At 41.4% G+C, this 18,841-nt stretch overlaps 1 protein-coding gene across 1 annotated transcript in view; it reads right to left on the bottom strand.

Moving 5' to 3' along the window:
* The window catches only part of LOC126101423 (fatty acyl-CoA reductase wat-like), a 193,944-nt gene that overhangs the window by 6,786 nt on the left and 168,317 nt on the right, over positions 1-18,841 (bottom strand). Inside the window, exon 8 of the mRNA XM_049912084.1 lies at positions 5,267-5,524. Coding sequence (XP_049768041.1) covers positions 5,267-5,524 — 258 coding nt within the window. The remainder of the gene's footprint in view (positions 1-5,266; positions 5,525-18,841) is intronic.

The following is an 18,841-nucleotide window of genomic DNA, read 5'->3' as shown; positions in this document are numbered from 1 at the left end:
AAACATGAAATATTGCACCTGAAATTGATCCTTTTTGGTGAAATTGCATTCTTACTCCATAAACCTGGTGCAAAATCTTCTACCAGTTTGCCTCATGTACTTACAGTCGCACTTTGGGCACTTAAACCATTAATCTTAATTTAGTTGAATAGTTTGTCATTCATGCCATATCAGCCACTTTCCGTTACTATTACGTATAAGGAACGTAGGAATAGCATTCGGATCCCTCAGCCATTTACACACTTAATCTGAAATATTCCCTTATTAGGAAATGCTCACCCTCTTCTTTAGTGTCATTTGCCCATGAATATACTCGACCTTCTTAACTGCATAACCATTCCTATGCTCTAAAAACTTTATAGTGTCCCATTTCTCGTTAGTGTCTTATGTATAAAGTGGGACCTCATGCAATCCGTGAATCATAGATATGATGTCCGCCGGTTTGTTAGTTGTAGGATGTATGGACGAGTTATGTATTAATGTATCGGACGTGGTTGGTTTAAAGTAAACGTTGAATCCAGTACCATCGTCATGTACAGTAAGTGCCAGGTCCAGATAAGATAAAGCGCTACTCTGGTAATACTCAACAATAAAATTAATGTCGAGCCATAGGCTATTCAGGGCCTTGTTAATATCGGCAAATTGGTCTTTGTTCTCATAGTTAGTGATAAATATGTCATAAAAATATCTTCCATATACCACCATTTTGTCTCTAAATTTGGAACTTCCATCAGAGAATCCTTCCTGTACGTGGGACGTATATATATTGACTAATGTGGTTGCCAGGGGAGAGCCCATAACTAGGCCTTTATTCTACTGTCATATATCTTCACTAAACTTATAATAATTGTATTTCAACAAAGCAATAAGCAACTTCAAAATGTTAAGAATGCATTCATTTTCAAAAGTCCTAAAGGCATGCAGATTACTTTAAATAAAACCCATGATCTCATTTATGGGAACAGTTGTTTGCATACTTTCAGTGTCAAAGAAAACTAACTTATGAATTGTAGCTACTTGTCTAACTTGTATAGCCATCCTCCAAATTTTAACCCTGTTATGCTGAAGCTAAAAGTAATGCTGGTAAGGACACCATTAAGATATCCAGGAGGCTCATGGTCTCAGCTACTCATCGAATTAACAAAAGGCCTATTTGCGAAACAATGCTGGTGAGTCTTCAGGACCCCTCTAACTGTGGCGATTCCTGGGTTCTTCGGCAACAGTATTCTTTTTGCTCTTGCTCCAACACTAGATTTACACTTTTAAACACAGTTTGCAATTTTTCTAGGAAGCTATTAGTCGGATCAAGCTTAGCTCATTCAATAATATGTCTATTAATAAAACATTGCATTATATCTTTATAAACAGCTTGCGTTTTATTTTTATCCACTCATACTGTAAGGGCTTCATAATCAACCGATGTTTAATTAACGCTTTTAATGATATTATGATTCCCTCTTCTTTGCCTGGCATGATACCTTTATCATGTAACATTGTAACTTTATTAATCTTTACAGAAATCTTGTTTTTTTGAACCAGTAAAGCCACTATACTGTGAACTTTTCCTTAGTAAATGGCTAGCTGCTGTTTAAAAAAGCCATATATTTAATGCTGCAAGCTCCTGCTCAGTAAACTACGAGGGTTGGAAATTTAATAGTGGAAACTATTTATTTACAGCTCGTACAAAATAGATACGTGTTTCAAAGTTTTACTGACCTTCAAAGTAGTCACCAGCATTGTGTATAACCCGTTGCCAGCGATGTGGAAGTTTTAGGATACTCTTAGCAGTGCCAGTTGTGTTGAGAGTTCGGGCTGCGCCGTCTATTGCCCGACGTATTTGTAGCAGTCCTGATGCGAATGCCATGAAGTGTTTCCTTCAGTTTAGAAATCGAGTTGAACTCACGAGGGCTAAAGTCAGGGGAGTGCAGTAGGTGGTACAGCACTTTGCAGCCCCATCAGTCAAACAAATCAGTAACGGCTTGCACTATACTTGATTGAGCATTGTCCATCAAAATGACGGACAGGTCCTGCAGAAAGTATCATTACATCTGTCTCTATGCTATTCAGTTTTAGAACACAACCTACGACTAACTTAGAGACAGAAGTGATGACACTTTCTTCATGATCTGACCATCATTTTGAAGGACAATGCTCAAGCACTTACAGTGCAAGCTGTTACTGATTTGTTTGACGGATGGGGCTGCTAAGTGCTATACCACCTACTACACTCCCCTGACTTAAGCACTCGTGAGTTCAACTCTATTTCTAAACTGAAGGAAACACTTCACGGCATTCGCCTCAGAACTGCTACAAATTCGTCGGGCAATAGAGCGCACCGTTCGAACTCTCAACACAACTGGCACTGCTAAGAGTATCCTACGACTTCCACATCGCTGGCAACGGGTTATACACAATGCTGATGACTGCTTTGAAGGTCAGTAAAACTTTGAAACAAATATCTATTTTGTACGAGCTCTAAATAAATAGTTTCCACCATTAAAGTTCCAACCCTCTTATCTATTAGTATTGTTCTGTAACCCTGAGACAATATTGAATAGAGATTTACGAGGAGCCCCCACCACATCAAGTCGCAGTTTTAGTATTCAAGTCTGTCGTTAATCCCTGTAATTTGCATTCATGCCTGTCACCAATATTTTATTTCTCGTTTTCAAGATGTAGGTGAGATGAAAAAGTTTGGTAGGATTCCTTAAAACGGGAATATTTCGGAGAAATTGACTGACTGAGGGAACTAAATATTATCCCTGCTGTTTGTGTAAAATGATCCGCACTGGCTGTAAAATCCTTTTGGGCGACTTCTAACGAAAACTACTTCATACACAGTGCGGACCATTTCATTCAAAATGTGGAAATTTAGCTGCAGTTGGTCGCAAGTGAAAATAACATATTATTCATGCTTTCTTTAAACCTAATAGTAATAGACAGAGCTGATAAGTCCTGAATATAAGGCTTGTCAACCATTTAACAAAACGGGGCTTTATTGTATTAAGTGAGTGCATTATGTGAGGCAAACTGGTGGAAGTTTTCACACCAGGTTCAAGGAGCTTTACACCTGTCAGTCAACCCAAAAGGGCATTACCCATGCGTCTTGCACTTTCTGATCAGGGACTAGGTAATTTCGTGGACGAGCTCTCAGCGTAACATGTCTGTCCTAAGGGCGTGACTCCGAACATCCTAAAAGAGATAAAGATTTTCAAAGGAAGAACTAGTAATCCTCCCATTCCTTGCAACGGACAGGTATAACGCAAATATATTAATATTTTGAAACTTTTTTTTCAGTGCTTGCAATAGTTAATCATTTTTGATGTACCAAACTTGCTCTTGTCCCTGTTCCAAGTGTTCTTTAGCCATTTTTATGTTTGTTAGACTTAATTGTCTAGTTGATGGGCCACCTGTTCGGTTACTGAACTCATTTTATCCAGCATTGTATGTACTTTTGTCGATGTCTGCATTTTCATTGTTTCTGGCCTGTGTCTTACTGTCACAATTTCTATTTATTATAGCATTTTTTTTATTTCCTTGCCATATGCACCTCGCACAGTGGAGTGGTTTGACATTAGATGTGACCTGTCTAAGTTTTTGCGTCCGTTGACTGTAATTGTTTTACCTCATGTTTTTTATTCTTTTACCAGTTACTTCGCACTTGGTTCACTACGATTTTTTTGGAGAGTTTATCTCTTCTACATGTACTGTTAGCTACAGTTACTAATTACTATTTGCGTCGGTTTTAACTTTACGTTAATTTCTCTTTTGCTCGGGTGGGACGCTCATCACGCCGTGTTGACTTCAGTGCAGCTTGTTGCAGAGTCGCACAGTTCTCATTCCGTTGGTAGACGGGTCACATTGCCTCTTTCCACGAGAAATTGATTAATGGCTGACGCTGCGGTCGCGTCGTTTGTCAGGCGTTTAGTTGCTTAGTTGCGTATGTTTTAATAGTGTTTTCGTTTGTTACAGTTACATGAATTTGCGCGCTGCAGACTTGACGTCGGTTGGTCTTTCGTAGGATCAGTTTTATCCTTACTTTGCAGCTTCTGGCCTTTCATATAGTCTCCTATCCGGCTCTGAAAGGCTTAATTAGCCTCTAAGCCCTAGTCGGCGCTTGCAACATACAGTTAACTTACGTCTCTCACATTTGAGAGGTGGTTTTAGCGTGACGGCTTATCTAGGCACGGTGAATTTGCCGCCTTTAAGCTAAACTTGGATTCGTACACTTCCTACTGACATGTTCATTATTTTGTACTTTTGACTCTTTTCTTTTGTATTATTAGTAGCATTTTATGGATCTTAATGTGAGAGACACACAGTCCCCTTCTTAATTTACGGTTGCACCTGAAGACGGCTCTACGACCCCGAAACGGTTTTGTGTAATGTTTCAGCAATAATCATTTTACACAACTGTCGCGGATGTTTCAATTCTGGGCAGTTTACGTATCAACTGTGAATGTTTTGCTAACAGAAGTGTGTGAGACTCCAGTTCGTCAGTTACAGAACTTTGATACCGTAAAAGAGCTGGGTTATCACGATTAAAATAGAGGGACGAGATAGTATGTGTGCAAGAAGGAAATTCAGTTCATATAATAAGTTCAAAACCAGTTACGATACTTATAAATTGTTGCTCAGACGCATGTGAATGTTACACTCAATTAAGGTGATACTGTGGTTCCGAGATGTTAAAGTCTGTGCCCTGTGTTCCTTTCTAAAGATCGGATAAGAATGTGGAAAACAAATGATATGCTGCCGACTAACAATATCGTAGTTTTTACTCGTTTTTCAGAACGTTATACTTAACATTGAATGAACTGCTCCACGGGACCACTTTTAGTGGTTACTTAGTGGTGATTTATTTGACGAGACTTGTTCAATCACTAAGCGACATTTTAGACTATTCGTTGACTATGAACACAAGTGTGGTTGTGAAAGCACTTCTGAAGAATGCTTTCAATTAAGGGTGGTGACACATTTACTTTATTTGTTATTGGAATACTTACGAGGCGTTGTAAACGCTATACTCCGCGAGTAACGTAATGTGTGTGGCTGATAGTAAATATCCCAGTTACGCTTTACTCCGGTCCTTCCTTTCATTGAAATCATACCACAGTAACATGACAAAATATAATTATTTCAACTATTTCTTAGTAACTGTTGCAAAAAAAAAATATGACAACCTCAGCGGGTTATTACTAGCTGCCTTCATACGTGCAGAACACTGCAGTTGCAACCAATACCATGGAAAACAGAACACACTCACCGATGATATCTTTTCCTGGCCGCCTCCAAGTTGTCGTAGCTCTCATTCATGATGTAAAGGCGAAATCCGCGCATGGTATTGGCGAGGTGCCACTCCCAGTCGTAATCTGCGATGTCAAAGTGAAACAGCTTTCTGTCGGCTTCACCAAGACGGACAAGCAGGGACGCCACGTTGTCATCTTTGAATGTCCATTCTTTAGTCCAGAATGGCTCCAGAGCTTGTGAGACCATATGAATCTTCGAGTACATGTTCCACAGTCTGAAACATCGAAGTGATGTCAGTACTTCGAACCAAACCTCTCCGTTGCGATTCATTATGACGGTTAAAGTAATAAAGACAGATTACAACTACGGTACACACCATAATCTCTTTACAACATCCTGGGTACTGTTTGCGTCACGAGGAATAGAATGAAACATGATGCCAGCACAAAACTCACTGCTCGTGAATATCTTGAAGGGCGTCGTGTACCTTTGCGTCCTCAACAGAGAGACATGTCAGTAACACTTGTGACACACGTATTCACTCCAGGTAACATCTTGGAAAGGTTTGGGAGTTAATGTGGGACACTGGCGCCAAGTCTTTCTTCCCATTACCGGACAAATAACGGTGGGATATGTGGATATTGCATCATCTCCTATCTGTGACATTATAAAGTAGATTGTAGGCATGAAGCACTCGCTACTCTCCAAGTCACACTGTTGTCACAGAAAATGGTTAACGATAAGTTTGCCTGCTTGGGGGCTGGCTGACTCCAGCAACATTGATTGAAATGATTGAACTTCTAGTTACTATAGTCTCCGAGGAACAAATTCATGTTTTAGAAGAATGTATGCTGCCAACCTTTCAGTCTCTCTGTTCAGTAATGGAGAAACCTATTGTCGACCTCATGCAAGATTATAGCTGCTTCAAAACATTAGGGACAACTCACAGTTAGGTCAATGGACACCCAGATGTATAGGCATGGAGGTGTCTCGCAGTCTCCAGGCGTAAATCCAATCGACTATGATTGGGCAGTGACGGTTGAAGACAACAAATTGCGTCAGGAATGCATCCAAGAGACACTTTGTGATCACTTTTTTACTGTGTGTAAGAACACTGGACAGCATCAAATTTCCAGCGTATCATCCTCCCCTCACATACTCAAAGAATGGTTGCGCTATGAGGAAGGGTTGTTTTCATATTAAGATGAAAGAAGCTCCTTTTATTTTAAATTTCTTTATTCTCATACCTATCTTTTATGCTCGGAAAAGAAGGCTTTTTCTCCCACAACTCTCAAGCCTAAATGGTTTGTCAATGGAGGTTTGTAATCTGCACACATAGAAAAATATTGTTATTCTTTTTATCTTTGTTGTTTTCATGTTGTTCATTTTTGTTATTGCTTAGCAATATGTAGTCATTGTGTTCCAGCAATGAAGCATTATTATAGTATTGCATTTTAGTAAATGTCCCATAGTAAACGAAAACTACTCACTGGAGGCTCATTATTACTTTGTAGCTATACTCTTCATCTCAGTATAACCAGAACAGCGATGGGAAGATTCTTGATCTGCTCCATATAAAGCAATCTTATCAAATTTTTGTACCATGTATTCATTGCAATCTTCCTGGTAGAGGAGATCAGTTTGTAGGCACCAAGGGGGTACCGCAGTGGTTAGCACACTGGACTCGCATTCGGGAGGACGGCGGTTCAGTCCCGCGTCCGACCATCCTGATTTAGGTTTTCCGTGAATTCCCTAAATCTCTTTAGTCAAATGCCTGGATGGTTCCTTTGAAAATGGCACGGCCGACTTCCTTGCCCAACCTTCCCTCATCCGATGAGAGCGACGAACTCGCAGTTTGGTCTCCTCCCCTAAAACAACCCAATTTCAGTTTGTAGGCAATAGAGTGCTTCTAAAGTGCGAGGCTCTTATTACGAAACTTTCTTCCAATTAAAAAAACAGGTGCACTTGGATGTTCCTGCAAGTATGTTATGAACTTTTTTATATCTTTGCTGATTGTTGAGGCACTTTTAAACAAGGATTAAATCATAGCAGGAAGTACATCACACATTTATCAGGTCCAAACAAATCTACAGGCCGGTTTTAATTGTTTGCCTGTGTTTTGTTACGATGGATTCTAGATATAATGAGAGTAAAAGTTTAATCCTAGCAATACAACGCATTTTATATAATATGTACTACCAACGGTGGTAGTTCACGTCCACCACAAAATAAAATTCAAAGAAAAAACAAATTTCGTTAGTTATTGGTAACTTTTAACAGCAACATATTATTTAAAGAAGTAATGATGTGTAATTGGGGTCCAGGACCTGCCTATCTTCTGGCTGCATCTTAGCGATACCAACCCATTTTCAGTAATATGCACACTGAGTGGGGGTGGGGATTGGGGTAGCACATTATGACAACAACAACAAAATTTTAAAAATACAAGTTTCGATAACCGTCGTTGACATTTGTTTATAACATGCTTTTTAAAGATATACAGATGTGAAAGATGGGTCCGGAACCTAAAAATATGACTATGACATTTGCTGAAAAAAATCACGTTCACTACTAAGACTTAAATTTATGTGTAAAGTTTTAATGAAAAAGTTAATACAATTACATAATCTGATATAAGAAATAATTGAAAAAAACTAACACTATTTAAAAAAATTTAAAATGTAAAGTATATGAAGGGATTGCAATATTTTCAAAATACGGGTGTGCAGAAGCCCCCTCTCTCAGCTGTATTGTGAGGGTTAAAGTAATACTGTCAGGTTTAAAAATAGTAATGGCAACAATTTTAATGGGAATTCAGGAGATACAGTCTCAGACAGTTAATGTGAATATCGAAATATCTGTTGAGGAAAATTGACTATAGCCGGCCGCGGTGGTCTAGCGGTTCTGGCGCTGCAGTCCGGAACCGCGGGACTGCTACGGTCGCAGGTTCGAATCCTGCCTCGGGCATGGGTGTGTGTGATGTCCTTAGGTTAGTTAGGTTTAAGTAGTTCTAAGTTCTAGGGGACTTATGACCTAAGATGTTGAGTCCCATAGTGCTCAGAGCCATTTGAGCCATTTTTGAAAATTGACTATCTACAGAACTAGCTATGCAAATTGGGCATTTTGGTAAATCTGTGAGGCACATGAGTAATGAGGTAAAGAACACCAATATGAAATCTCGGAAATGTCACAAACCATAAAATTATGCGGAAGTAATCAGAGCTCATAGTATAATGGAAAATTTTGGAAGTGCGGGTGAAATGTTGTTGCTGTCGAAACTATCTTGCGTAAATCACCAGTTGGGAAACCACAAGACATCCGGTAGTAATATTTAGAACAGAGCCGAAAATCAACTGCCGACACGCTGATAATGGCGTAAAGCTAGCCAAAGTGGAAACACAGGAATTTGGTGAAATGCAGTACGTGTGTTTAGATGGTAACGCAGGCTATGAAATAACAGGATACACTGATCGCCAGGTCGGAGATGGAGAGATGAAATGTCGAGCATCTGGGTAAGGAGAGTGACTCTACAAAGAATAATTGATTCTACAACTGGTAATGATCACTAAATATTTGAAATAAGTATTACAGAAGCATAGTACTACAACTGAAAAGTATGGTGTAAAGTCATATAATCTAAAAAAAGAAACGAAACTGCAAGAATGGAAACCAACACAATATCCCCAAAACTCAGTAGCTTTACTAAGTATTTTTTCAAGCAACATTCGCCTATCAGCTTATAAGTCACAGCATATGGGAAGAAACCTTTATCAGTGTGAAAATGAGCTGTGACAGTAAATTGCAATAGTGTACTAGCATTTAGCCACAAAGCTTTGCATACATTCAAAATATTTTCTGCCTGCGGAATGGTGGCAGAATTTACCCCACAGGAGATAAAAATGGTAAGAATTACGTTAGTTTCTAACTGCGTGTTTTCTCCAGATCATCAAAATCATACACGTTGGTGGTAAGATACACTTCATTCGAAATTAAACACTATTGATGTTTATACATCGTCAGTTACTGAGAATGCACAAATATGTGCAAGTGAGACATGTGATCTATTTACATTTGGGTTTCACCTCTTCAAGAATTCCTTAAGTATAGAGACACTAACATTGCCAATGCCCTATCCAGTTTACGAGTACATGGAGTCGATACCAGCAGGACAAAAGCAAATATGGAAAAATGTGACCCATTATACGAAAACTTCTTAGAGGAGAGCTATGCAAACAAAATAATAAAAAATATGACGGAAGAACAAGACCGTAATCTACTGCAGAAATTGGTTAAGACTAAATTCTCGACAAATAATGTTGCAAAATTACAGGTTAGGGGTCTGTTTAATAGTGTAGGTTAACATTTGAATCGTTCTCGCTTCCCACGCCCGGGTTCCCGGGTTCGATTCCCGGCGTGGTCAGGGATTTTCTCTGCCTCGTGATGTCTGGGTGTTGTGTGATGTCCTTAGGATAGTTAGGTTTAAGTAGTTCTGGGGGACTGATGACCATAGATGTTAAGTCCCATAGTGCTCACAGTCATTTGAACCATTTTTTTAAACATTTGAATGAGGTGAGGCTGTGCCTACATCATAATTCAGGTTTGTGTTTTTGGGGACTACAGGAATCAGTCGGAGGTGAGAGCTGTCGCAACACTCTCTCACCGTATTCTTCGCTGACACCTCCGTTGTCTTCACCGCTGGTAGGCCACTGAGCCTGCCTATTTTAAGTGTTCTCGCGCAAGGTTGCTTCGCCGTCTGGCAGTGGTGGCATGCACAAACGTTTGAGACAATGCCTCGTCGACGAGGCAGCGGAGTCTTGTCACACACTGAGTCAAGGTGTGTGCGGTTTTCAAGTCAGCCGCATCGTCAGCTGCGGTAAGTGGACCACTATGTCCTCAAATTACTTTACATAACGGTATTCCTTCAGCACCATAACTGCAGGTGCTATGGTCACCAAAGACCAACAAGTCATTTAGAAAGCAAAGATGATATTGGTGTTTCGCCTAAGAGATAGTGAGTGACTATTGAATTATAAGGGGACTGACTGCCATCAGTTGAGTCTTACGTTACTATTTTAAAACACATATTATTATTGAAAATAGACTGTAATAATTAGAATGAACATCAATTAATGCACATTGACGGGAAAAAATTGCAACACCAAGAAGGAGTTGTCCGACATAAATGAAAGTTGGTAAGCGTGTTTCTACATCTGAAATTTCACGCCAGTGGATGCAAATCAGGTTTGCTTTAAGAAAACACTGTAACAGTCGTGAACGTAAATTTCCTTTGAGATTGGAAGTGGTGGGTCGATGCTAGTCAAGAAGTTGCCCTTACCGACGCCTCAGTGAGTTTGAACGACATCGTCTAATAATGCTACGAGAAGTTGGATGTTCCTTCCGCTATATTTCAGATAGACCTGCAGGAATGTAGCCACAATTATGATTATTGGCAGCAGTATTCACGAGAATGTATGATCGCGAGAATACTGGGCTCCAGACGTCCGCGTGGCACGACCTAGAGGGATGACCATAGTGTTCAGCGTATGGCTCTGGCGCATTTTACTGCATCCGCAGCAGCAAAAATATGGTTTAAATGGCTCTGAGCACTATGCGACTTAACATCTCAGGTCATCAGTCGCCTAGAACTTAGAACTACTTAAACCAACTAACCTAAGGACATCACACACATCCATGCCCGAGGCAGGATTCGAACCTGTGACCGCAGCGGTCGCTCGGTTCAAGACTGTAGCGCCTAGAACTGCACTGCCACTCCGGCCGTCTCCGCAGCAGCAGTCTGAGCAGCAATTGGCACCACAGTGCCACAAAAAACTGTTACAGATCGGTTACTTCAAGGATAGCTCCGTGCCACATGCTGTGTAGCGTGCATTCCACTGACCCCAAACGACCACCATTTGCGACTCCAGTGATGTGAAGCGAGAGCTCACGAGAGGGCAGGGTTTAGGTCTGTTGGGCTTTCTGATGAAAGCTGGTTCTGCCTCGGTGCCAGTGACGGTCGTATGTTGGTTAGAAGGAGACCAGTTGTGGACCTGCTGCCAAACTTTCTGCGTGGTAGATGCAGTAGACTTACGTACACCTGGTCCTATTTCTGGGCTTCGATTTAGTATGACAGCAGAAGCACTCTTGCGATTATCCTACGCATCCTGACTGCAATTTTTTACGTCAGTCTGGGGATTCGACGTACTGGGCTTTCATTCGTGAACAGCCATTCCAGGCGGTGTTTTCGAATAGGGTCACACTCGCCTACATATCGCAATTACATCCCAACATGCTCCACAGTGTGTCAACATGTTGCCTTGGCTTGCTTGAACACCAGATTTGTGTCCATTTGAGCAGTATCTGACAGCATCGAGCGACAACTCCAGCGTCATCCAAAAACTGCATTAACCGTCCCTATATAGACCGACAAAGTTTTACAGGAATAGAATTTCAACGGACAAACTGATATCCGGCACCTGTACAACACATTACATGCTCGTTTGCATGCTCGCGTGCAACATTTTGGCGGTCACATCGGTTACTATTGCACCGGCTTCTCACATTTGCAGTGGCTTATGTCGCACTTACATTAACCTGTGAACTTGCAAAGCTACACAATTAAATATGCTATCGAGACAAACGTCTTCCCGAAACTCACTTCTGTACATGAACTACTTTTGGCATTGCGAATTTTTCTGTCAGTGTATAATTATGTTAATTGTAACTTCGATTATTTGAAACATCTGGATATTTATCATCACTGTGTGTTAGCTACAGCCCCTACAGCGTAATGAAAGTGGTCATCATCAACATCTTCACGGTCGGCCAGGCAGACCGTTCCTTCAAACAATAATGATTTTTGTCTTGCCACGGAGTTGAGTTTGCTAACATGAGCGTGATCGTAATTGTCTTCCTCACGGTCGACCATGTAGTCCGTTCACGTAAACAGAAATTCATCATCATCCTTTCATGACTTCCACGGGCGTCCAACATCTCTCAGAGCAGTCGATTTATAGAAAAAACACTTTCCAACATGGCTAAAGTCTTTCTTCCGTAATCCAACATCTCTCAGAGCAGTCGATTTATAGAAAAAACACTTTCCAACATGGCTAAAGTCTTTCTTCCGTAATAGGTGCTCCTACCAGTTGCGGTCGTTTTCTTCCATTTCCTCGTTTATATTAGATGCCTTTAAATTTTCTTTCACATTTTTATTTCGTCTCTAAGAATATATGCCTCCGTTTTTCTTATGAATTTAATTAATGGCTCTTCTTTCTTTTCAAAGCTCAATTCTCACAACCATACAACAGGGTTGCTCTAAGCACTATGGGCCTCAACATCTGAGATCATCAGTCCCCTAGACTTAGAACTACTTATACCTAACTAACATAAGGACATGACACCCATCCATGCCCGAGGCAGGATTCGAACCTGCAACCGTAGCAGCCGGGTGGTTCCGTACTGAAGCGCCTAGAACCGCTCGACCACAGCGGCCGGCTACAACAGGGTGGGCACTGATTACAAAGCTTTCTGCTTCCTAATGTTCCGTGTGTCTGATTGTATCTTGAAAGAAAAGTTGTTGGTTTAGGGTTCTACCGCAGATTCCTTGCTCTTAGGGTGCATATACGGGGTGTTGGGGGTATAAGCGGAGACATTTCTACTGATGACTGAAGGCAGTGCAGTGAACAACATTACATGAGTATTTACTTCATTTGCACACTAAAAATTATAGCTATAACAAGTAGTATGCTTTTAAGCTGTCTAGTACCTTCAGACACACATGGTATATGCTAACCATTAACGTTTATTTTCGCCTGGGCAGCAGGTCAGGTATTTAAGTGTGGCTGCGTGGACAAAAACGGATATTCGGTCCATACTGACAGGAGTAGTCCACTTCATGGCGCACTTACGACCTTACAGAAAACACCAGGTAGTAAATTACATGATATGTTTGCGAGGAAACTGTAGACGCAGAAAAAAAAGGAACTAAGACACCAAAACCGGTAAGTATTATCGTACCAGTTATCACAACATCTGCACCTATACCCCCAACATCCTGTATATACTACTGATCATGTATTAAATATTGCACATCACTACTCATAAGAGTACTTGTGATAAGAGTCTACATAAATGTGCTAGAGACGTATCGTTAATCGGAATACTTCAGTTTACAGGGCTTAATGTTTGAATAGTGGATACTAATTCTTGAAATGGAGAAAAATTAACAGCTGAATTAATGAACTAGATTATCTTGGAAAGGCAGTTATCAGCTTGTAAATAATTTATAAAATGCGTGACACACAAATACTGACTTTATTTGTACGTTTGATTTATAACGTTGGCTGCAGATCAGTTCTTCGACGAACGTGAAAGTTGTTTATTTTAGTGCCTTAACTGGGTTTCCAGAATCTCCAGATGGCTAATATTTCCAGTTACATAGACGTTTTGATAAACGGCATGGGATATGCTCCTAGACTGCGCAAGAACAAATTAATTAATAAAATACAATTATTTCACATTATATATAAACAAATACAAACACTTCAGTATGTTTTTATTAATGATACAGCTTATAAGGTTGTACTAATTATTCAAGTATACGTGTGCAGTGTAGCAGCAGACGACGTGTGTTGATTAAAGCATCTGTGTAACTGAAAATATTAACAGTTAGAAGATGGGCATGGTAGCTTTAAACCGATGAAAAGTATAAGTGGCTGGTTTCGTCATTCACCTACTAGAGACAAGATATCTTACACTGAATGCCCTCTTGGCGAGAACTTGATAATACAGTGAACGTTTCCTCAGAATAAATTGAGAGCACAGAATAAGTGACGAAACCTATTATTAAATAACAGACAACAGTAAATAAAAACTTCACGAGCACTGTATCTACTCTAAATCAACAAATACACCAGAAGCTAAAACTGATTTTTGAATCCAAATTTACCATAGCTACAACAGCTATTTAAAGTGATCTAGAAAAGTCCTATATATTGGTAGAACAAAAAGGGTTCTAGGCAGCAGAAACAAAAGATCAGAGACGAACACAAGCTTAGCAATGATTTAATAGCACTCCCCAGGGGACAAATTTAACACAGAACACTCCAGTACGAGAGTGCATTTCAAGATAGGATAAGATGCATTTGCAGTAGCACTGTTCCAAACCCAACAATGCACAGAACGCACTGAATGATACAATTGCTGGGACAACACTAAAGAGAACCGCAGCCCATTCGCACAACCGCTGTTCTCATCGAACACCACAGGAACGTCCCCCCTCGGTGTGCTGCCATGCAAGGACCCATACCACAGGTAGAATTCACTCGCATACGGCCTTCATCTACATCTACATTTTACTACGCAAGCCACCCAACGGTGTGTGGCGGAGGGCACTTTACGTGCCACTGTCATTACCTCCCTTTCCTGTTCCAGTCGCGTATGGTTCGCGGGAGGAACGACTGCCGGAAAGCCGTGCGCGCTCGAATCTCTCTAATTTTACACTAGTGTTCTCCTCGGGAGGTATAAGTAGGGGGAAGCAATATATTCTATACCTCATCCAGAAACGCACCCTCTCGAAACCTGAACAGCAAGCTACCCCGCGATGCAGAGCGCCTCTCTTGCAGAGTCTGCCACTTGAGTTTGCTAAACCTCTCCGTAACGCTATCACGCTTACCAAATTATTCTGTGACGAAACGCGCCGCTCTTCCTTCGATCTTCTCTATCTCCTCTGTCAACCCGACCAGGTACGGATCCCACACTGATGAGCAATACTCAAGTATAGGCCAAGCGAGTGTTTTGAAGGCCACCTCCTTTGTTGATTGATTACATTTTCTAAGGACTCTCCCAATGAATCTCAACCTGGCACCCGCCTTACCAACAATAAATTTTATATGATTATTCCACTTCAAATCGTTGCGCACGCATACTCCCAGATATTTTACACAAGTAACTGCTACCATTGTTTGTTCCGCTATCATATAATCATACAATAAAGGATCCTTCTTTCTATGTATTCGCAATACATTACAATTGTCTATGTTAAGAGTCAGTTGCCACTCCCTGCACCAAGTGCCTATCCTCTGCAGATCTTCCTGCATTTCTCTGTAATTTTCTAGTGCTGCAACTTCTCTGTACACTACAGCATCATCCGTGAAAAGCCGCATGGAACTTCCGACACTATCTAGTAGGTCATTTATACATATTGTGAAAAGCAATGGCGCTACTCACGGGATGCACGGCACTGCAAGAACCTCTGCTGTCCCTTGTCGCCACTGAAATTAAGTCGACTGCGTGTCGCCGCTCACTGCCCAAGGCCTGACTATCATCGCTGATCAATCCAAGCCGTGACCGACACATTTACTGGTCAGCCTCCAGTTCCTCCCACTGTAGCGTTCTCTCCCGGCCTCTGCATTCTAACCGGGCCCTCTAGACGACCACGTATCATTCGAACAATCCACCAAGCGGGCGGCAATTTGAACGTGCTATAATTCTCAGCACATAAGTAATATTGTAAATTAGAATAATATGTGACCTAATATAGGAGAAGTTTTCATGTTGATTCTGTTGTATAGCTAGAGAAGGCCGAAATGCACGCGTCAACTCACGCAGGCTGGCGTTAGGTCTGAAACAGGATACGTAATGAATGCTATAAAGAAAAGTACGTAGCTGCTGGAATACTGAACTTTAATCCATCATTTGTATACAGCGTTCTTGATGATACAAGTGAGACTCTCTCTAGAAATGGTTAATGGCGCCTTGCTAGGTCGTAGCCATGGACTTAGCTGAAGGATATTCTAACTATCTCTCGGCAAATGAGAGAAAGGCTTCGTCAGTGTAGTCGCTAGAAAAGTCGTCCGTACAACTTGGGCGAGTGCTAGTACGTCTTTGTAGACCTGCCGTGTGGCGGCGCTCGGTGTGCAATTACTGACAGTGGCGACACGCGGGTCCGACGTACACTAGCAGACCGCGGCCGATTTAAAAGCTACCACCTAGCAAGTGTGGTGTCTCGCGATGACACCACAGATTCTTTTGGTAGAGTTGTGTCCAATGAGAAAGGGAAGGAATTAGGTCCATTACATAGTGAAATTTGTTGATGCAATTTGGTTTAGCTGCTAATGAAGACAAACAAAATTAAGGAAGCTAGTTGCCTAAAATATATTGGTGGACACTCTGCAGAAGCAGTGGGAGGAATTTAGGATGAAAAGGAACAGCTGTTATGATGGCTCATAACAAATTTAGATAAACTAATTGAGCCGTGGTTGGATCGTGTTATGCCTTGCATTAAACCTTGGTTGCTATTCTGTGATAAGTCACCCGCGGTTATCGCGATTACGCTGCTATGATCTCTCTCCGCGAGTCGCAGAGGCAGCGTGTATATATTCTCACCCTTGTACTATCTTTGGCCTCGCGTTTATAGTTTACGGCTGTGCCGTGTGCGGGCAGTTGGTCAGCTGGCGTGCAGCAGTGAGGAAGTCTCCGTGGCGCGTGTCCGCGCGAGGCCGCTGACAGCGTCCACGCGCGGTCGGAGTGTGAGATGCTGTTCCCATTGCTTCGAGGTCTGTGGCTCACCGATACCGGACACGAAAGCCCTAACTGTTCACATTGTGTCGTTTGAATTTCGTTGTGCGCTGTTGGGACATTCCCGCGAGCAACAACGTGTGTTTCCAAGTTGGTGAAATTCTAGCCGCCCTCCCGTGGAGTTTAACTTAACTTGGTTTTTTTGAATTGAAGTACACCAGCAGAATCTTCTGCCTTATGACCGTTAACGTTCCGGTTACCTGCCCTGGCCGTTGACGTAAATTCAGGCAGTGCATTTTCCGCGTCGTGTTGTGGCTGTCCAGCACGGCGTGTAGTTTGACAGCTGAATGTGTAATTCGTTGTGGGCGCCGATACCTTCTGCGTTGTTCCATTGAACTCCCTGTTGTGTGCTGGTCGGGTGGAGCGGAAGTTATCGTGTCGCTTGGTCCGTTGACTGTCTGCCGGTTGGGTTGCTGTCGGATTGAGAATTGTTGGGCCGACTGCCTGACTCACCTAAGCGAGCGTTGGTCTTTGAATTCCAGGATGACCCTTGGAAACTTCTGAGCGGTGTCTGATGTGCTGCCTTTTCTTATTTGTCCTTCTTGTTTGTTTATGTATGACTTCTAGCCGATTTTAAATTAAAGTTGTTTTGCCCTTAAGGCGTGATTCTTTGGGCCTTCAGCCTGATTTAAAGAAATTTTAAGATAGGACCTTCTGACTTTTAAATTCAAATTCCTATTTTTGAGTCTTGAGTTATTGGCCTTCAGCCGATTTTAAATTAAAGTTGTTTTGCCCTTGAGGCGTGAGATTGAATGGCGCATTTAGCCGGGAATTAAGTTCTAAAATTAATGTTTGGCTTGCTCTGTTTTTAATGTCGTCTTTACTCTTATAATATTTGTCAAGTGGATAAAGTAGTTTGTTCGAGTGCAGCAGACAGCCACTCATTTTGGCCCCTTTCCACAAATTAAACTATCTGTCCTGTCTTGCTGGTATAGCAGGGGGGTCTCACTAACTAACAACAATTGTTGAGTTTTAATGAAAGGTAGAAACGTCTGTTTTACAGTACTGTGTGAATGCTGGTAATGGAATGAACGTAGAATACACTTGTTAGTGGTACTAGACATAAATTACTGCAGGAAAATATGATGTTTCTAATGTTCTTCAGCTATAGACTATGACATGTAACGCTATTATTGTGGTGTTTGTGTGAGGGGAAGGGGGGCGGGTTGATGTGTGATTGACATTGATGTAGATAATCAGGCAAGTCTTAAACACAGTAGCATACCAAGAACTGTGACACCCGTATGAGCTGGCATACTTTATGCTTAGTAAGAATGCTGGACTGTGATATTTTGCCTCACGTATTGGCTCTTTGTAACTGCACGTTAACTGAGCGTGTGTGTCTTGTTCCGCAACGTGCCTGCGACTAATTTGTCGTCTCTAACAGACACGCCAATAGAAAAAAAGTGTGACGTTAAGCATCCATGACAGTGATAACCAGATTTGTGTGAGGCGCTAAGAAATTCAACTGTTCAATCAAGGCTGGGCTAAACATGGTTGTACTGGACTAATGACTGGCGTGCAGCACCCTTACTTATTGTCTGTAATACTAGCAGTTTCGAATAGCGGCTACTTTCAATGGCGAAATCTTCAACAAGGAAGCTCTAGGATCCAAAGTAGTACCTTTTCTTCTATTTCTGTACAATGAGAGTCATTTCTTTGTAGCTTGAGTGATATGTTCTTCTTCGTCTCTATAGACCGGTTCCAGCTGACTTATCCTAAATCACCAAGTCACACGTGAGATCGTTATATCATCATCAGGAAAATACGAGGCGTGTAAAACAAGAAGTGCAACACTTTTTTCTCTACCAATTTCGGTTGCAAAAATACCGAATTTGGTGTCGGACATCGAAGCAAATTCCATCTTCAGCCACCATGGCTTCATAAAGCTCCGATAGGTACTATACAAGGGTTGCCCAGTAAATAATGCCCCATATTTTTTTTCTCCGAAATAAAAAAATATTAGAAATGTGACACTTTAGGTGCGAGTTATTTGAAGTTTCCCGCGTGTGTACGC

The sequence above is a fragment of the Schistocerca cancellata genome, chromosome 9, assembly GCF_023864275.1.
Source record: "Schistocerca cancellata isolate TAMUIC-IGC-003103 chromosome 9, iqSchCanc2.1, whole genome shotgun sequence".
In the NCBI taxonomy this organism is placed as follows: domain Eukaryota; kingdom Metazoa; phylum Arthropoda; class Insecta; order Orthoptera; family Acrididae; genus Schistocerca; species Schistocerca cancellata.
The sequence above is the reverse complement of the archived record's forward strand: the minus strand, read 5'-3'. Positions and strand labels throughout refer to the sequence as shown.